The 21,881-nt window shown below is 35.5% G+C and overlaps 1 protein-coding gene across 1 annotated transcript in view; it reads left to right on the top strand.

Annotated features, from left to right (window-relative positions):
* Positions 1–21,881, top strand: part of CCDC186 (coiled-coil domain containing 186) — a 48,514-nt gene that overhangs the window by 8,045 nt on the left and 18,588 nt on the right. Inside the window, exons 2-6 of the mRNA XM_082674025.1 lie at positions 1,021–1,716; positions 6,142–6,268; positions 12,874–13,002; positions 18,304–18,516; positions 19,420–19,539. Of these exons, the coding sequence (XP_082530151.1) occupies positions 1,055–1,716; positions 6,142–6,268; positions 12,874–13,002; positions 18,304–18,516; positions 19,420–19,539 (1,251 nt within the window). The 5' untranslated portion in view covers positions 1,021–1,054. The remainder of the gene's footprint in view (positions 1–1,020; positions 1,717–6,141; positions 6,269–12,873; positions 13,003–18,303; positions 18,517–19,419; positions 19,540–21,881) is intronic.

Raw genomic sequence — 21,881 nt, 5'->3', positions numbered from 1 at the left:
CAAATATTAGTCTTTCTGTTTTCCATTTATACCTTACATCTGGAAGTATTTTTTCCCTAGTTTCTTTCAAAACTATGATCTGCCCACATTTTTATCCAACCTCACATGACTCCAGTACATGCTTGGTTGATGTCTGACAAAAGAAGTTGACAATTCTTCTTCATCAAGATTGCTGGAATGTTTTTATTTTTCTGTCTCAGGATAATTTTTAAAGTTGACTAATTTTCAGAAAATAGCTAGATTAGTAACGCTCATAAACAGCATAAAATATATTTTAACATTGTTGAATTAGTTTTGTAAATGTTTCTTTTATGACCTAAGCAATGTATATGAGGTCCGTTTGAGTTGTACTGAACATTGTGTGTTCTTGATGAGAATGTTTGGAAATCGCCATGATACTTCCTGCAACCCTGGGTGAAAAATGAATTCCTGTCAGGGATCCTTTACACCCTGACTTCTTTCAGCTCAGCTCTAGGTGTCTGGGCTGTAGGTAGCTGTGTTTTGTTATTGTTTAATTTTCCTTTTGCAGTAAATATTTATCATTGTTAATGTACATTGTTTTATTATCTTGATTTGTAATTTCTTGCCTAGTGTTTTCATTGCTATCTTATTTCCCCAATAGTTTCTTACAAATTCTTTAGGTAGTCTTTTTCCCTTTGTGGAGCTGAAGGAATTCTAAACAATTCTTGGGCGCTAATCTTCCTGTTATTAGTATCATTCCATACCCAACATCTTATGGGGGTGATTGGGGAATGCCAAACTGCAACTGAAGTGAAGTTGTAGGACTGGACTGAAGGAGAAAAGAGAATGAGCCTATGTAGCACCTGACTGGTTGTGGCTCACGTGGGTCAGCTGTTCTATTCTTCCCCCCACCCCCACCCAAGGAAAGAATTTTTAAAGAATTATTAGTGGTAAAATGTGCGGCCTTAGATTTTCCACATCATGGAATGTGTGCAAATATATATGGGGTCTTGGTTTAAAAAACCTTTTTAAAAAAAATTTATGTTTTGACTTTCTCAGATGTAAAACGAAGATCAGGAACAGCTTTGAAGAGATGCAAAGTGAATTGGTGCCAGTCAGCATGTCAGAAACAGAGCACATAGCCTCCATTTCCTCTGATCAAAATATTGAGAAAACATCTGAAATAAAGGAAGACTCATGCAATTCGTTTTCTGGTGATGAAAACAGCAGCTTAGAAAATGAGTCCAAACTGTTGTCATTAAAGTTTGATAAAACTTTATGTCAGCCCAGTGAACACAATAATCAAACTGAAACACAGGAAAATTATATTCCAGATCATGGTGGAGGTGAGGATTCCTGTGCTAAAACAGACATATGCCCAGAAAATTCTGAACAAATAGCTAATTTTCCTGGTGGAGATTTTACAAAGCAAGTTTTGAAAACAAATGAAGCAGAACAAACAGTAACACAAATATTGGCGGAATTAAGGTCATCTACATTTACAGAAGCAGCTAATCAAAAGACCTATTCAGAAAGTCCTTATGATACAGACTGCACCAAGAAACTTATTTCAAAAATGAAGAATGTTTCAACATCAGAGGATTTGTTGGAAGAAATAGAATCTGAGCTCTTATCTACTGAGTTTGCAAAAGAACACCGACTACCAAATGGAATGAATAAGGGAGAAAATGCATTAGTTATGTTTGAAAAGTGTGTGCAAGATAAGCATTTGCAGCAGGAGCATACCATAAAGAAGTAAGTGTTTTATTCTTTCAGGTTATTTTTTTCCACAGGGATTAAAGATTGAATTCTTTAAAGGAAGGTATCATTTTATCTACTTTTATTTCCACAATAGAGCCATGCACATGGTAGTTGAGCAGATGTTAAGTTTGCCTAGTTATTTAATATATAACTCTGTTTTTTCTTAGAATGTGGTATTGTATTTTCATTATTTTAGAAATAATAGGTAAACAGTGTTTTTATGAGAGTTATATATAATATACCTATGTCAAATACATTAGCATATATAGAAACATATGTATCTATGTATAAAGGCACTGTTTTGAATATGATTCAAAATTTCTGTTTTACATATGTCTTAGTGTATAAGTTTAAAAGAATAAATGTTTTATTAAAGTGTTAGTTTATTAAAGATCTAGAAAGATTTATAAAGAGAAATAAATTTATATTCTTTCAAATTTTCCAGTTTTGAAAGAATGTAAAACATAATGTCAGAATTAAGATAAATTCAAGAGGAATGACAAGTTATAAAATTCAAAAAATTTTCTTAAAATTCCCACTGTAAATTCATTGGTTTAAAAAATTAAAATTAGAACAGAAGAATTGGTCTAGTGTCATTCAATAAATAAGAACATAGTTGTTTTTAGACTTCTCTTGGATTTATGGAGTTAATTTCTATTTTAACAACAGTTTAATTTCATTTTATCTTTTCCTAATAATATTATACCACTCTTTGTTTTAAATTTATATATGTGAGTGATGCATATGTTTAGGTACTCCTATAACCTTTAATAAAGGAAAATAAAACTTGCTAGCCTTCACTAAAATACAGACGGATTCTCTTTTTAAAAAAGTGATACTTTAAAAAAATTTTTGGAATGGTAAAAAAATTTTTGGAATGGGAGGGGTGTGTGTAGAGAAAGGGGAGGAGGAAATCTACACGCTAGAGGAGGATGACAGAGGAAAATATACCATAATCCAAATATTGCTTGATATGCAATTGACTTTTAATGATCTCCTTGCTTCTAGTTTACTCTTCCAGATTATCAGTAGATCAGTCTTCCCCAAGCCAGCTCACCCTTCATTGGTTTACCCAATGAATTTTAATCTCAGCATCCAGAGCCCTTCTTTTTTCTATTTTTTTATTTTTCAATTGTGATAAAATACACATAACATAAAATTTACCATCTTAAACATTTTTAAATGTGTGCAGTTTGGTAGTGTTAAGTATATTCACATTATTGTACAACCGATCTCCATAGCTTTTTCATCTTACAAATCTGAAATTCTATACCTATTGAACAACAGCTCCCTGTTTCCCCCTGCCCCAGCCCCTGGTAACCACCATTCTACTTTGTTTCTAAGAGTTTAACTGCTTTTGATACTATTTGCCGTTTTGTGACTGGCTTATTTCACTTAGCAGATGTCCTCAAGGTTCATCCATATTGTAGCCTGTGTCAGAGCTTCCTTCCTTTTTAGGGTTGAATAATATTCCATTGTATGTATACATACCACATTTTGTTATCTGTTCATCCATCAGTGGACATTTGGGTTGCTTCTACCTTTTGGCTAGTGTGAATAACGTTGCTGTTAACATGAGTGTACAAATATCTCTTGAGAATCTAATACCTTTCTTAATACTATGCAAAAACCAATGTCAGCTACTCCTGCTCATAACTTTACTGGAATGCTGCTATTATTGAAAAAACTGTGATTTTATACTTGAACCATCAGTATTTGCCATTCTTGCTTTTTAGGGTAACTTCCTCATTTTCCTGTTACCTGTGCTTATCTCTTAGACCTTCCCTTTGAGATCATCCTTGATGCCTCTACTTTCCTTAGATTTGGAGACTTAACCACTTTCAAGCGTCTCTTGTAAATTATAAGATGTTACAGATTTAATAATAATATCAGGAACACTTAGATGCTGTTAATTATGTGCCTGGCACTTTACATGTATTAACTCATGGAATCCTCACAACAACCCTATGTGGTATGAACTATTATTATTCCCATTTTACAGATGAGGTACTTGAAGCACAGAGAGGTTAAGTAACTTGCTTCAGGTCACATGCTAGTAAATGGCAAAGTTAAACCCAATTAGTCTGGCTTCAGTGGATTTTTTTAATGTGGTTATCTGAAATGAACAAGTTACATGTTATTAAATTTATCTAAAAACATTAGGAATACAGTAGAAAATTAATTCCTCTTTTGTTCTGTCATGTCAGAACAGTGGCCACATGGTAGACTGGGGTGAGCACAGGTCTGGTCAGAAGCCCAGAGTTGGAAGATTCCCACTACCACTTGCACGCTCTGTTTCCTTAGTTAAATCAACCTCTCCAAGACGAAGATTTTTTCATCTTTATGAGGGGACAATACTTACCTGATGGGATTGTTTTGAGGACATTAAAGCATTATAAAAATGTCAAATATTATTTTAAATCTAAGTTAATTTTTTGTTATACGTGTAATTTTTTTTTTTTTTTTTTTTTTTTTTTTTTGCGGTGCGCGGGCCTCTCACGGTTGTGGCCTCTCCCATTGCGGAGCACAGGCTCCGGATGCGCAGGCTCAGCGGCCATGGCTCACGGGCCCAGCCGTTCCGCGGCACGTGGGATCCTCCCGGACCGGGGCACGAACCTGTGTCCCCTGCATCTGCAGGCGGACTCTCAACCACTGTGCCACCAGGGAAACCCATACATGTAATATTTTAAATTTCAAATAAAATGCTTTGTGATTAAGGTTAGCTCTAAAACAACTCATTTTTTTTCTTTTGCCTTCATTTAATTTTCTGTAAAGAAAACTACCTTTCAGTTCCTTTGGCTTAAATTTTCATGAATGCATGTATTTTCAAATGGCTTTGTTTATACATCCATTCCTCTATTTTCTAACATCAATATTATTGTCCAAGGTCCCAACCAGAATTCTTAATTAAGAACAGTTATTTGTGTACAGGATATGCATTTGGCATGTAAGAATAACAATTTCAGGGCTTGCTGTTCTTCACTTCTCCCTCCCTAAATTGTTTACTTTCGAGGTATAGTCAGGATTTTTGTGTTTCAGGTTGTTTTTCGCAACAAATTGAGTGTACGCCTTAATCATGTACATAAACAAAGTTAACCCCCTGTGCCATGAAAGGCTTGAAGAAACTTGCATGCTACACATTTTTTTCTTTTCCCAAACATTTTCATGACTTTCCTCCTCACTGCATTACTGTCCTCCTCAGAGAGGTCTGTCCTGGTTACCTTATGTACAATCACAGCTCAAGTCACTCTCCCTGTCCTCTTGCCCTCCTTTAGTTTTCTTAATAGAACTTAATGACAACTTGGTATTTCATTATATATCTATTTATTGTTTAATTTCTCTGTTAGAATGTAAGCATCATGAGGGCAGGGACAGTTTGCTGATGTACCCCCAACATATAGACTAATATAGGTACATAGTAGGTACCCAGTGAGCATTTGTTGAGTAAATGAGGGATCTGCAAAGGAGAAGATGGCAAGGAATTAGACCTGGGTCCAAATCTCAGTTCAACCGCTTACTAGCTATATAACCTGGAATAAGTTCTAGGCTTCAGTTTTGGTTTGTTTTCAAATTCATAAAGCATAATAATAATTTCATAGACTTATTAATTTATAGACCTGAGTGTTAAATAATGCATTTAAAGCTAAACTTAGTAAATAGTATTTGTGCAATAAATGTCAAATAATAGCTGTTGCTAGTAATCCTAAAATATTAGCTGTTAACCCTCTTAGGTATCTTACTTTATAGTTCTGAGTACTTTTACAGGTAATTTTTAAGGTTTTATTTATATTTTTCTAGGGAACTCAAAATGAAATTTCTGCTCAAACTTTATTATTTTACATTGACTACTTTTGTAACTATAAGAATATCATTAAAATATTTTAGAAATCTAAAGCAAGATTTCTCAACCACAGCACTATTGACATATGGGGGCAGATCATTTTTTGTTGATGCTGGGGCTATCCTGTGCATTGTAGGATGTTTAGCAGCATCCCTGCCTCTGTGTACAAGAAGCCAGTAGCAAGCCTCACCACTGTAGTGGCTACCAAAAAGTTTCTCCAGACACATGCCTGGAGGGGAACAATTGCCCCTGGTTGCCACTGACTGACCTGAAGGAATTCCAGTGCTGAAGGGATGAACTACATAATTCATATGCCTGTAGACATAAACTTAAAAGTGTGTGGTTTTCTTTATCTGATTATTTTTCTCTTAATTTGAAATAATACAAATTTCTAGGAAAAAGTTAATAGCCTGACTGGCCAGAGAATGTTTTGTAAAGTATAATATATCATTACAAAAGGACTACTTGGGAATTTTCATTTCTTAATCATAGGTATCTACACCCTAGTCTGCAAACAGATTATATTACACATTGTCATTTTTAATTATGTTTTACTGATACTGCCTTTTTATATTTAGGTTAATTAAAGAAAATAAGAAGCATCAGGAACTTATCTTAGACATTTGTTCAGAAAAAGACAATTTAAGAGAAGAACTAAAAAAAAGAACAGAAACAGAGAAGCAGCATATGAACACAATTAAACAGGTAAAAAGACAAAAATCTTTAAAGTCTGTTCTTCAATATATAAAATAAATACATTCCTGAATATTTGTGTGCAAATTGAAGTTCTGTAAGTTAAATCATACTTTAAATGCAGAAGATTGCTTGGTATGTGAAGCATTGTCTTTTATGAACTGGGAATCATAGTTGATCTTTTTGTTTTATATAAATTAATATTTCTATGTGATATGTGTGACTATTCTATATATAATAGAAATCTGAGCGGGAAAGACTATTTGTTTGGCAGTCAAATAGATTGTTTTGGAAGAAGCAGTATATACTTAAAAGTTTATATCTGGCATTAGAATGTTTTCAAGCTTATAGTTTAATATGTTTCCATTCTCAGTATTTTGTGAACTATACTGAAGACTGGCTCTCTTCAGACTTTATCTGGTGAGCTAGCTTCCCTAGCCTTTCCTTTTCTTTCTTTGTTTCTTTCTTTTCTTTCTTTCTTTTCTTTTTTTTAAATGTACTGTGATGCTTGGATTGACAAAGTTCATCTTTGTTTTCTTTGTTTTTTTTTTTTTAATGTACTGTGATGCTTGGATTGACAAAGTTCATATTCAAGACTGGTAGCAAAGCTCAGCTGCGCTTTATCTTTCTGAGCTGCTTTTTCTTCTGTGGGAAGGATTAGAAACATTGTAGCCTTAAAAGTCTTTCTTTTTGCCTCATCTTTCACAGAAAGCTATATAATGAAAATAAAAGTAAACAGCTGGTAGTAATATAATAAAAAACCAAGTTTCACTTATCTATGCCTTGGTATACTTCATGAACCTTTACATAGTTGGAAGGTGACCATATTTGTAAAATTTTACATATTTAATCCTGATTTTTGTGTGGAAAGGGCTACTGCATGCAGACCAAACTTAGAATTTTAAAGTGTGAAGGTGCCTTAATAGTAGCCTGAATCTGTATTTTGGTAGGCAGGTCACTGCTGATGACCAGAAACTTCAGACTAAATAGATGGAGGTGAACCAGAGCTGTTCTTTTCATGAGCTTGTTAGTGGTTGTGCCTTTTTAAAAGAGAAAATTCGATTCACCATTCTTTTGCTAGCCAGTATAGCAGAGTTTTCTTTCCTAATTTTATCTGTGAATCTGCACCACTTAATATGGCAGCCACTAGCCATAGTGCTATTGAGCACTAAAAGGTGGCTAGTCCAAATTAAGAGGTGATGTAAGTGTGAAATACACACTTAATTTCAAAGACTTAGTACAAAAAAAGATAAAATGGCTCAGTTTTTCATGTTGATTACACGTTGATATGATATTTATAGGATTTAATAAAACATTTATTTCACCTGTTTCTTTTTGCTTTTTAAAATGTGGCTACTAAAAAATTGTGGCTTAGGGGCTTCCCTGGTGGTGCAGTGGTTGAGAGTCCGCCTGCCGATGCAGGGGACACGGGTTCGTGCCCTGGTCTGGCAGGATCCCACATGCCGCGGAGCGGCTGGGCCCGTGAGCCATGGCTGCTGAGCCTGCGCGTCCGGAGCCTGTGCTCCACAATGGGAGAGGCCACAACAGTGAGAGGCCCGCGTACCGCAAAAATGAAAAGAAAAAAAATTGTGGCTTATATTTCTATTGGACAGTGTTGCTCTAAATAATTTTGTCATAAGGATAATTAGTACACATGTACTATATGTAAACTAATATTTAGGGTTTTTTATAACAGCTTTATTGAGGTATAATTCACATACCATATAATTCACTTATTTCAGTATACAGTTCAGTGGTTTTTAGTTGTGCAGGGTTTGTCACAATTTTAGAAAATTTTATCATACAAAAAACTCTGAATCCATTAGTAGTCACTCCTCATTTCCCTCCAACCCCTCGCAGCTGTCTCCCCCCAGCCCTAGGGAACAACTAATCTACTTTCTGTCTCTCTGTATATTTGCCAATTCTGAACACTTCATATAAATGGAATCCTATAATATGTGTCCTTTTCCTTCGTATAAATGGAATCATATAATATCTGGCTTCTTTCACTTAGTGTAATGTTTTCAAGGTTTCAATCAAATTGTAGCTTGTATCAGTACTTAAATTAATGGCCAAGTGATATTCTGTTGTATAGGTATACAACATTTTATTTATCCTTTCATCATCTGATGGATATTTGGGTTGTTTGCACTTTCTGGCTATTATTAATAATGCTGCGATGTAGAAGTTTTTGTGTGGACATATACTTTCATTTCTTTTGGGTGTCTACCTAGGAGTGGAATTGTTGGGTCAAATGATAACTCTATGTTTAACTTACTGAGGAGCTGGCAGACTGTTTTCCAAAGTGGTTGCACCATTTTATATTCCTACCAGCAGTGTATGAGGGTTTCATTTTCTCCACATCCTTGCCAATGCTTGTTATTATTGGACTTCTTTATTATAGCCATCCTAATGGTTGTGAAATGGTATCTCGTGATTTTGATATGCATTTCCTTAATCACCAATGAAGTTACACATCTTTTCCTGTGCTTCTTGGCCATTTGTATATCTTAAATAGATACTTCTAGGGAAGTATTTTCTCTACCCATTTTTAAACTTTTTTATTGTTGAGTAGTGATAGTTCTTTTTATATTCTGGATTATAAACCTTTATCAGATATATGATTTGCAAATATTTCCTCCCATTCTGTGGATTTGTTTTCACTTTCTTGATAGTGTACTTGGACAAAAGTTTTAAATTTTGATGATGTCCAGTTTTATCTATTTTTTCTTTTAATTGCTTGTGCAGTTGGTGTCATATGTAAGACTCCATTGCCAAATCCACGATCATGAAGATTTACTCCTATGTTTTCCTCTAAGAGTTTTATAATTAGGCTTTTATATTTAGGTCTTGATTCTTTTTGAATTAATTTTTTTTATATTGTATGATATACAACTTCATTCTTTTGTATATGGCTATCCAGTTGTCCCAGAACCATTTATTAAAAAGAGTATTCTTCCTCTATTGAATGGTCTTGGCATCCCTGTTGAAAACCAATTGATACATCAACTTATTTCTAGACTCTCAGTTCTGTTTCATTGATCTATTTGTCTTTCATTATGCTAATACCACACTATCTTGATTTCTGTTGTTTTGCAGTAAGTTTTGACATTGGGAAGTGTGAGTTCTCAAATTTTGTTCTTCTTTTCCAAGATAGTCTATTCTCAGTTTCTTGTATTTCCATATGAATCTTACTATCAACTTGTCATTCTACAGTGAAGCCAACTGGGTTTGTTAGGGATTGCATTGAATCTGTAGACTTCATTTGGAGAGTATTGCCATTTTAACAATATTATGTTTTTCAATTCACAAACAAGGGATATCCGCCCATTTATTTAGATCTTTAATTTCTTTCTAAAGTGCTCTGTAGTTTTCGGAGTAATTTTTGCAATTCCTTCATTAAATTTATTCCTAGGTGGTTTATTCTTTTTGATGCTATTGTAAATGGAGTTGTTTTCTTAATTTCATTTTCAGATTGTTAATTACAAGTGTATATAAAACTTTATTTATTTATTTATTTTGCTGCATTGACTCTTCGTTGCTGCACGCAGGCTTTCTCTAGTTGTGGCAAGCGGGGGCTACTCTTCGTTGTGGTGCGTGGGCTTCTCATTGCGGTGGCTTCTCTTGCTGTGGAGCATGGGCTCTAGGTGTGCAGGCTTCAGTAGTTGTGGGTCGTGGGCTCTAGAGCACAGGCTCAGAAGTTGTGGCGCATGGCTTAGTTGTTCCGCAGCATGTGGGATCTTCCCGGACCCGGGCTTGAACCCGTGTCCCCTGCATTGGCAGGTGGATTCTTAACCACTGCGCCACCAGGGAAGTCCCAACAATTTTTTTATATTATATTCTGTAACTTGGCTGTACTTGTTTATTAGTTCTAAAATTTTTTGGCAGATTTCTTAGGATTTTCCATATATAAAATCATGTCATCTGCATGTAGAGAGTTTTACTTCTTCCTTTCTTATCTGAGTGCTTTTTATTTCATCTCCTGCCTGATTTCCCTGGCTGGACCCTCCAATACAATGTTGAGTAGAAGTGGCAAGAGTAGATATCCTTCTCTCATTTCTGAAGCATTGTCTTTCACCACTAAGTACGGTGTTAGCTGTCGGCTTTTCATAGATGCTATCAGGTTGAAGAAGTTCCTTTTTATTCCTAGTTTGTTGAGTATTTTTATCATGAAAGAGTTGAATTTTACCAAATGCTTTTTCTACATCTGTGGAGATGATTATGTGTTTTTTGTTCTGTCGATATGGTGTATTACATTAACTGATTTTTGGATATTAAACCAGCATAGTTTTACTGTGATAAATCCCTTTTGGTCATGGAGTATAATTCTTATATATTGCAGAAGTTTTTGCTAGTATTTTGTTGAGAATTTTTCTGCCTATATTCATAAGAGCTATTGCTCTTGTAGCTTTCTTTTCTTGTGATGTCTTTGGTTTTGGTGCAGCATAGTACTGACTTCATAGATTGAGTTGGGAAGTGTTCCTTTTTTTGGGGGGGGTGACAATTTGTGAAGAATTAGTATTAATTATTTAAATGTTTGGTAGAATATACCTATGTAGTCACCTGGACCTGAATTTTTCTTTGTGGGTAGTTAAAAATTTTTTTTTTTTTTACTAATTTAATCTCTTATTACAAGCATGCCTTTTTTAAAATTGCACTTCACCATATTGCACTTCATAAGATATTGTGGTTTTTACAAATTGAAGATTTGTGGCAACCTGTGTTGTCACATGGTGGTTAGCATTTTTTAGCAATAAAGTATTTTTTAATTATGTACAGTTTTTTTAGACATAATGCTGTTGCACACTTAAAAGACTACAATATAGTGTATACATAAATTTAATATGCACTGGGAAACCAAAAAATTTGTGTGACTTGCTTTATTGCAGTACTTGCTTTATTACAGTGGTCTGGACTAAACCCACAGTATCTCTTGAGATATGCCTGTGTAGGTCTATACAGATTTTCTATTTCTTCTTGAGCCAGTTTTGGTAGTTTGTGTCTTTCTAAGAATTGTGCATTTAATCTAAGTTAAATTGTTCATAATATTCATTCATAATTAGTTATTTCTGTAAATTTCATTTATTTCTGTAAGGTCAGTATGTCCCTCTTTCATTTTGATTCTTGTGATCAATCTAGCTAAAGGTTTGTCAGTTTTGTTGATCATTTCAAAGAAGCATTTTTTGTTTTGTTGATTTTTCTCCATTTTCCTATTCTCTATTTCATTACTTTCCTCTCTAATCTTTATTATTTCCTTTTTCTTACCGGCTTTAGATTTAGTTTGCTCTTTTTTTTTTTTTTTCCCAGTGTCTTAAGATGAAAGTTTAGTTTTGATTTGAGACCTTTCTTGTTTTTCAATAGTGATGTTTATAACTACAAATTTCCCTCTAAACACTGCTTTAGCTGCATCCCATAAATATGTTGTATCTTTATTTGTCACCTTATTTTCTACTTTCTCTTTGATTTCTCCCTTGGTTATTTAGATGTTGTTTAATTTTTACATATTTATGAATTGTCAAGTTTCTCTCTGTGTTACTGAGTTCTAATTTCATTCCATTATGGTTGTCAAAGGAAGATACTTTGTGCGATTTCAGTGTTTTAAATTTATTGAGATTTGCTTTAAGACCTAGCATAGGTTCTGTCCTGAAGAATATTTCATGTTCACTTGAAGAGTAGGTGTATTCTGCTGTTGCTGAGTGGAATGTTGTATAGATGTGTTAGATTTAGTTGTTATATAGTTGTGTTCAAGTCTCCTATTTCCTTGTTAATCTTCTTTCTAGTTCTGTTCATTACTAAAAGTGAGGTATTGAAGTCTCCAACTATTATTATTGAATTGTCCACTTCCTTCTTCATTTCTGTCAGTTATTGATTCATGTATTTTGGTGCTATATTACTAGGTGCATGTATATTTATAATTACCATACCTTTCTGCTGGATTGACCCTTTTATCATTATGAGATGAATCTAAAGTGCCTTATTTTTTTTTTTTTGGCTGTGCCGCGTGGCTTGTGGGATCTTAGTTCTCCAACCAGGGATTGAACCCGCGCCCTCAGCAGTGAAAGCACAGAGTCCTAACCACTGGACTGACAGGGAATTCCCTAAAGTACCTTTGTAAACAGCATTTTGTTTTTTATTCCAGTCTAGATCTTGTTTTCTATTTCAGTCTGAAGATCTCTGCCTTTTGATATGATTATTTACTCTCATTTAATGTTACTGTTGACAGTTCGATTTTTGTCTACCATTTTAAAATTTTGTGTCTGTGTTTTCTGTATGTCTTTCTGTATGTTTCTGTTTTGTTTCCCTGTGTCTCATTTACTGCTTTATTTTGCATTAAGTAAATATGTAACATTAAAATTTTTTTCATGATATTTTCTGAATTATTTCATTGGTAATTACTCTAGAGCTTATCATCCATCTTACCAGAATCTGCTTCAGATTTATTCTGACTTAATTCTATTGATATATCAGAACATTGCTAACATTTACTTTTGATTTCTATGGCTGAAGTATATTCATTGCCATCTTTATGCTTGTTTACATTGTTTATATTTATTTGAAATATTGGGGGTCTGTTTGTTATAACTATAAAAATAATCTGGAAATAATTTTCTTTACAGTTAGAATCAAGAATAGAGGAACTTAATAAAGAAGTTCAAGCTTCCAAAGATAAAGTACTAGCTCAAGACATTGCAACTAAAAATGCAATTCAGCAATTACACAAAGAGATGGCCCATCGGATGGAACAGGTATTTTTCAAGGCATTATTATTATTAACTTTCTGATGATTCTTTGTATATTAAGTAACCTTTTAGACAGTTTTGGACATTAGTGTGTATTAGGATTAGGATTTAAAAAATGCTAAAGCAGGGGGCTTCCCTGGTGGCGCAGTGGTTGAGAGTCTGCCTGCCGATGCAGGGGGCACGGGTTCATGCCCCGGTCTGGGAAGATCCCACATGCCGCGGAGCAGCTGGGCGCATGAGTCATGGCTGCTGGGCCTGCGCGTCCGGAGCCTTTGCTCTGCAACGGGAGAGGCCACAACAGTGAGAGGCCCGCGTACTGCAAAAAAAAAGAAAAAAAAAACGCTAAAGCAATACATAAATGCATGCTAACAACAAAAAACTTCAACCTTTATTCCTGTGATTCTTTACAATATGCTTACCCTGAGCATTAGGAATGTTATATATTTAAAATTTACACTATCAGTTCTCAAACCTTTTATACTAATTAAAGAGAAATGTAGAAGATAAGACATTAAGAAGTTGTTGGTTTTAGTGGACCCAAACATAGCTTCATTAGAATAACTTAGTGAGCTTTAAAAATATATATATTCTTGGGGACTTCCCTGGTGGTGCAGTGGTTAAGAATCCACCTGCCAACGCAGGGGACACGGGTTTGATCCCTGGTCCGGGAAGATTCCCCCATGCCGTGGAGCAAATAAGCCCATACACCACAACTACTGAGCCTGTGCTCTAGAGCCTCCGAGCCACAACTGCTGAAGCCTGTGTACCTAGATCCCGTGCTCTGCAACAAGAGAAACCACCACAATGAGAAGCCCAGGCACTGCAACAAAGAGTAGCCCCCGCTCTCCGCAACTAGAGAAAAGCCCGCACACAGCAACAAAGATCCAGTGCAGCCAAAAATAAATAAATTTATAAGAGAAGAAGTGTGTGTGTGTGTGTGTGTGTGTGTATATTCTTGGGGACTTCCCTGGTGGCGCAGTGGTTAAGAATCCACTTGCCAGTGCAGGGGACACAGTTTCGAGCCCTGGTCCGGGAAGATCCCACATGCCACAGAGCAACTAAGCCCATGCGCCACAACTACTGAGCCTGAGCTCTAGAGCCCATGAGCCACAACTACTGAGCCCATGTGCCACAACTACTGAAGCCCACGCAGCTAGAGCCTGTGCTCCGCAACAAGAGAAGCCACCGCAATGAGAAGCCCGCGCACCGCAACGAAGAGTAGCCCCCGTTCGTCGCGTCTAAAGTCTGCACGCAACAATAAAGACCCAACGCAGCCATAAATAAATAAATAAATTTAAATATTTATATATATTCTTTGGAATTATATTTTAAAATAGAAACAAAATGATAGTAAAATGTGCACAATAACAATTCAAACAGTAAAACATGTCTTCTTCCAAACTTTTTCTCCCACTCCGCACCCTTCCCAGAGGCAACCATTGATGCCAGTTTCCTGTATATCCTTCTCAGAATATTTGTTGCATGGACAAGCATGTATATATTTCCTTTATTCCTCCCATCCTCCCCCCTGTTTTTAAACAAATGGCAACATACTACACTCAGTACTCTGTATCTGTTTCCTCTCTAATGATGAGTGTAGGTGAGGTTAATAACGGTTTACAAGTATTCACTTATTTAATATTCAGGATAACCCTAAGAGGTGGGTATTCTTATGTAGATTTTGGAGATTGTTCCATTCAGTTGTTTCTAGATTGGCTTCATTCCTTTTCTCCCATAACTTTTCCTCTCAACTTTTTGATTTGAGAATTTTTAAGCCTGTAGAAAAGGTAAAAGAATAGTAAAATGAACATTTGTTTACCCTTCACCTAGAGTCACCAAACCTGGTGAGTTTTATTTAGAAATAGCTTCCTAGCATGAGTGTGTACATGTTGCTGCACACACATGTGTACACTCCCCAGTTTAATTTTCCAGTTTGAGGTTTCTCCATTTCTCAGAACAGATACGTAGAATGTATCTGAACCTCAAATTTACAGGAGGGTAGAGTTAGTTATAAATTCTTAGGGACTTTGTAGCATGTCTCCCTCAGCCCCACATGACCTCATATTGGTAAGTATTCAGCCCTAACGAAGCATTCTGGATTCCTGCTGCTAATTAGATTTTTTGGCCCTGAAATTTCCCATACTTTCTTTTTTTTTTTTTTTTTTTTTTTTGCGGTATGCGGGCCTCTCACTGTTGTGGCCTCTCCCGTTGCGGAGCACAGGCTCCGGACGCACAGGCTCAGCGGCCATGGCTCATGGGCACAGCTGCTCTGCGGCATGTGGGATCTTCCCGGACCGGGGCATGAACCCGTGTCCCCTGCATCGGCAGGCGGACTCTCAACCACTGCGCCACCAGGGAAGCCCTCCCATACTTTCTTGTGAACTCAACTGTGCATTAAAAAAACATTTGTTGTACTTTATCTAAAATTTTAGGTGTTTTGAATGGGGAGGATTCATCTGCCATACTTGGAGAAGCAGAACTACTTCTACAGTTTATCTTAATTTTAGTTGACTATTGAATCCTATCAATTATGTTATTCATATCTTCATCCAAGTCAATGGTAAACATCTTAAAACTAGTCAAATCCGAAGACTTTTACTGACTCCTCTTTATCTGTGCCATAATGGACTGACTTTCAATAGAAGCTTAAAGAGTAGTCAATTATCTCATTTAATACTCCCAACAATCTATGAAGTAGGTGCTGCTATTATCTGGGGTGGGATATAGAAATGTGAACTTTTAGCACCCCAGGTTATTCTTTTTTTTTTAATAAATCCATTTGTTTTTTTTATTTATTTAAATTTTAATTAATTTATTTATTTTTGGCTGTGTCGTGTCTTAGTTGCGACACGTGGGCTCTTCATTGCACTGCGCAGGCTCCTCTCTAGTTGTGGTACGCAGGCTTCTCTAGTTGTGGCACGAGGGCTCCAGAGCGCATGGGCTGTGTAGTTTGCAGCACGCGAGTTCTCTAGTTGAGGTATGCGGACTCAGTAGTTGTGGCGCACGGGCTTAGTTGCTCTGTGGCATGTGGGATCTTAGTTCCCCAACCAGGGATCGAACCTGCATCACCTGCATTGGAAGGCAGATTCTTTACCACTGGATCACCAGGGAAGTCCCACCCCAGGTTATTCTTTTGCAGCTGATTCAGGGATGACTCTGGGTAACAGGACATTCTGGTGCATATCCCCTCCTGTAGTTAAGAACCTTGTAATATGTTATCTCGTGTATTATAATTATCTGTTTTCTGCTTCTTATCTCTTAACTTCAGTGAAGTTTCCATGTTGCTACCAGGTATCTTTTTAAAACACAATTTAATTTAATAAAATTTAAAACACCTTTTATTAAATCCGTCTTTGGCTTCTCTTTGCCTGTAGGATAAAATCTCAAATCATTAGCATGACAAGAAGAGAAGTCCTTCTTCCTTTCAGGATCTGATCTCTACCTCCTTTTCTGTTTTATAACTACTTCCTCTCCACTGCAATCAACACACCAAATTTAATCACTACAGAATAATTTAATGTCCTCTAAATATGTCATGCTATTTTATACTTTTAGGCATTTGAGCCTAAAATAACCACATGATAACCACTCTAGCTTGAATTCCTTTCCTTGACTGATCCCTTTACTGAGTCCTTCAATGCCTAGCTCAAGTATAGCACCTAGTTCAAGTACAAATAGCATCTTTCACCCTTCATGCCAACCCTTCCCAGGGACTGTTAGTATTTTTGTATTTTCAAAGAACTTTGTACATTCATCCACTAGAAATTGTTTCATAATCTTCGTTTATGTGTTGTTCTTACTAGGTAGTGAGCTCTTCCAGGACTTACCATGGCTTATTCTTCATTATGTTCCCAAAAGCTAATCCATTATCTAAGCATTAAGTTATCATGGAACTGGACTTCTTTTAAAGTTGACATTACCATTAGTTGACTTTTTCTAAGTACAGTTATTCAGTTATCTAAAAATCTAGCTAATTCTGTCAGCCAATTCCATCACGGTTTTGTCAATCATTTGTCCACAAGCATGTCATCAAAGCCTCAGGGATCTCTGCCATCCCTATTCCAGTGTTTTCTTTAATTTCTTGAAAATTAGTAGGCTATTTCAATGGGGGAAAAATCCCAATTGGATGATTTTTAAAAATACTTATATGTATAGTATTTTGAGTGGTTACTAGATGTGCTTATCAGCTGTAGCAGAACTTCATGAAACATTTTTTGTCAGTCACTTTCATCAGAGCATAGGAGGTTTCCCCACATTATCCTAACGCTAAACCTACTTCAATTCAGTTGTAGTATTAGTTGGAGTTTACCACTAGCTGCCATTGAAGATCCTTAAAGTTTAAGGATCCGTCTTCTGTAAAGTAAGTATGTGCTTCATCATATTTGCAAGCTATGAATTTACTTAAATGAAGGGCCATCTGTAGAGGTTTTCATTGTATGAAATTTCACAGTATGGAGTACCAGCTTATAGTTACAGAGAATTTTAAGTTAGTATATAGGTAGATGTCACACCTAATCCAATTAGGTATTTCTTGTTAAAATGCCAAATACTTTTCATACAGAGGAACCCAGCGATCACTAATTAGCATATTACTTACTTTTTTGTGAGGGAGCTAAGATTATAGATTTTAGAAATTGTCAGCCATAGACTCAGGATCCTGACAGAAAACAGAAACTGGTGATTTGGGGAGAATTTCATAAAAGGACTCTTTACAAAGGTATGGGTAAGATTTAGGGAGTCCAACCTGGGAAAATGCAGGATCCTGGGGCCGCTGGAGGAGCCATTATCACTCTTTGGGCTAAAGGAATAAGGAGACGGTGCAGGTAGTACAACCCAGAGAAGGTAGTTGCATAGAGAGGTCACCTGACAGGAACAGTGTATGATTCTGGAGGAGCCAGATCTCATTCTCTGCCTACCGTCCTAATCTTCTGCTTAGTGCCTCCTGTTGGCCAAACCCAACTGGAAGTATGAGGGCAAAGAAACTTGTTGATATGGTCCCTGATGGTCACTTTCCCAGAGCACAGAGTGGGCTAGGAAAGAGTGGAAAAGTGATCTGAAGGAGTAAACAGAAAATAGCAACCATATTAGCTAAAGGAAAAGGAATAGGAAAGGGAAGAAGCAAATATTAATGATATTAATTTGTTCATTGTATCATTTCTCTTTTTTAAAATTTCATGACACAGGTCCTGAAAATCTTGTGTAAAAGACCAAAAAATACATTGGTGATATTATAGGAAAATATTATTTGTTTTAATTAATTTTTATTTGAAAAATGTGTTTTATTAATGCTAGATATTATTTTCAAAGGCCAACAAGAAATGTGAAGAAGCACGCCAGGAAAAAGAAGCAATGGTAATGAAGTATGTAAGAGGCGAGAAGGGGTCTTTAGACCTTCGAAAGGAAAAAGAGATACTTGAGAAAAAACTTAGAGAGGCAAATAAAGAATATGAGAAAAACACTAACAAAATTAAGCAACTTTCTCAGGAGAAAGGACGGCTGCACCAGCTGTACGAAACAAAGGTATAACTTTTGATATTGTATCTTATTTGAAACTTACTCTTTGCTTTTCCTTATTTAATCAAATAATCATAACTTAACATGGTTAAACCACTGTTAAACATAAAGTTGTTTTTCTTAGTTTACCTTCAAAGAATGCTTTAATAATTCCAATATCTTGTTACTTAGCTCCAAAAAGTTTTTCCTATGAAAAGATGAGAAACTGACATGTTGTTTATTAGACAGATCTTTTTAAAAACTTCCTTTTAAAATCTGCATGTTGAAGAAATGACTTTGTGCTTCACAGGAAGATTTTATTTTGGTAAAAGATGTACATGGTGTGTCAAAATGTGAGTAGTTTTTCAGCCAGAAGTATACTTTGACCAGAATCTTAATGTAACACTTACTTACACATCATAGAATTTATATTTTACTTGTAGAAAAACATGTTCTTACACGCTGTCCAAGGAGATTTAATTACTGTGCTATTTAGAATCCTTGCTATTAACTAGCATCCTCATGGCGTAGTCTTGTGTCCAGTAGGTTATCATTTCTTGGTAATCAATGATATTTTTTATTAATTAACTTTTAGTTCAGGAATGTTGTCATTGTCTCAAGAATTCTGGCAAAACCAATTTAATTCATATTTCACCTTAATGTCAGCCAGTTGGGAAGAATCAGAAAGGTATGCTTATACTCACAGTGTACTAGTTGGTTAAAATATAAATATTAATCATCTTATGTCTGTTAATTGGTTTTAGGCTTTTACTGTCCTCTTATGAATTGAACTTTAAGTCAGTTTATAGGCCGTAATGTGCTAGCCCTGAATTATAGTGTTATTGCATTAATTATCTTGAGATATAAAAGATACACAAATGATTGGTTGGTTGTTTAAATGAAAAATATGACCTGGTGATATTATTTTAGGAAGGTGAAACTACTAGACTCGTCAGAGAAATAGACAAATTAAAGGAAGATATCAACTCTCAAATCATTAAAGTAAAATGGGCACAAAACAAATTAAAAGCAGAAATGGATTCACACAAGGTGAGTACTGTAATACAGTGGAAAAATTATTAGAATCAGTTTTAAGAGCACATGCAGTAATAGTTATTAATGAGGCATAAAGCTTAGTGACTCCTGTAGGATAGCTTGGGCCTGAATATTTGGTGATCATAAAAAGATACTTCCTTGCATGATTTACATATTAAATTGGATAGAATGTTGTTTTAGCATTCATTGTTTTTAACCCCCCAATGACTTTGTTCTTTAAGCATTTTTAGTGTTCTATATTTTATATTAAACATTGTCAGGTTCGGGGGAAGAGGAGAATATGTAGGTTATCAAAATTGAAAGTAAACTCTGGAAATTCTTAAAAAAATGTTAGTGATGATACAATTCTTATAATCAAGAAATACGAATTTTTATTTAAATATAAACATAACAAAGAAAGTTTCCTTATCTGTTTATTATGAATATAATTCTATTTGTATTGTGTATAATGAATATCATATTATTAAACAATATAATAAAAAGTGATAAAGGCTGGTACCTGATGCCATAATTTTAAGCAGTAACTGAACTGATATAAGCAGTAATAAAAATCTGAAGATGATAGAATGTGAAGTAAAAAAAAAAACTTTGAAATATGATTTAAACAAAAGAGCCATGTTATTTATAACAGTTACCACATTTTCAAAAATAGGCTTAATGATATTGTTTAAATTATCATTGGCATCTCTTTAAATAATCCTAAGTTGGTAGAACTGTTAACCTTTGGATATTTGTATATTATAATATCAGAGAAAACTGTAGGGAGAAGTGTCTGTTGACAGTGGTCAAAGATAGGTTAGAGAATGGTAGGTTTCTGAGCTAATTGCTGATCAGCAAATGAGTGTTAGGAAACTATATGGGCAGAGAAAGAACTGCCAGAAGGAGTAGGGGCAACAATCCTTAGGGCTCACACAGGGCTACAAACCATTTGAAATTGTATTTGACACAGGAGTCTCTCAATTGCTATGTTTTGAATAAATGAAGTGAGTACCTACTATGTATCAGGCTCTGTTTTAGTTATTGATGATATAGAAGTGGGGGGGTAAAACAGATAAAGTTCTGTTCTCTATCTGTCTCTCCTTCTTCTTGTTGAGCTAACATTCTCATATTTTAAAAAACGATATTTGAAAAAGCCTTCAAATGTTTAAATTTTAAAAGTAACACAGTTTTAATATAAGTGAAATTATTTTTAAAAGACCTGCAACTGAAAGTATGTAAGTAGGCACTTAATTGTATGGTAGGTTTATCCAAAAACAAAATGATGTATAAGAAGCCGTGTGTGAAGGATAGATGCAATTTACATTAAGAGATGACAGGAAAGGCATTCCAAGTGGAGGAACAGCAAGATAAGAGAGAAAAGGGAGATGAATATTTGGTGTTTGAGAAAACCAACCTAACTAGAACAGAAGGTTTATGTTAGGTATTCCTTCGTTAATTCAACACTTATTACGTGAACAATTAATATGTGGCAACTACTGAGCTAGGTGTTATCCAGAAGCTGTATCCTCAGTGGGGGAAGCATGTAAGCTGCTGTACAATGTATCAAGTTTTACAATCTAGGGATTCCCTGGATTCTATCTATGGGAAGGCAGAATAGCAACTTCTACCCCTTTCTGAAGGGAAGCTACTAGGAGGAGATGATACCTAAACTCTCATTTGAAATCCACATAATAGCCCAAATTATGGGACTGGATGGGTACTCTGAAGGAGAACGTTGGAGCTACAGGGTAGGGCTGTACTGGGACAGTCACCACAGGAAGTCTAGCTAGTCAAGGAGACAGCGAAGGCAATGATGAAGTGGGCAAAAACAGGAGTATGTTGTCTTGTAAACAGAGGAAGGCTATTCAGAGTCTGGAGTGATCAGAACTGGAACAGGTAAATCAAGAAGAAGAAATGAGAAAAAGCAATTGGATTTGATGAGAAAGTAGTCCCTGCAGACCTTCAGAATTGTTATTTTAGGAGAGTAGTTAGGAACAGAAACCAAATTGCAGCATGAATCTGTAAAACAGTTTTGAATAGATACCTTGGCCATCAACCAAACAATTGACTTTTTATGGATCTACAAAGAACTGCTTAAACACTTTGCTCTTTTTGTCTTTTCAGGTTAGTAACTTCTAGTGATTTGATGAAAACTCTATCAAATTTAACTTTATTTAATGACTGTCAATTAACTGTTCAGGCCACATTTAGTTTTTTGTCAGAAGCATAAAATGTTATTACTAAAATAGTATCTGACTCCAGTGGCAGTGCTACGACAAGAGCTTTCTCTACTGTCTGGTCATTGTTCTCACCATTCATCACATCACTATGCCAACCTTGTTACTGTCTGTAAAGGA

Source organism: Grampus griseus (assembly GCF_964374135.1).
Source record: "Grampus griseus genome assembly, chromosome: 16".
Lineage (NCBI taxonomy): Eukaryota > Metazoa > Chordata > Mammalia > Artiodactyla > Delphinidae > Grampus > Grampus griseus.
This window is presented reverse-complemented; position numbering and strand designations above follow the sequence as displayed.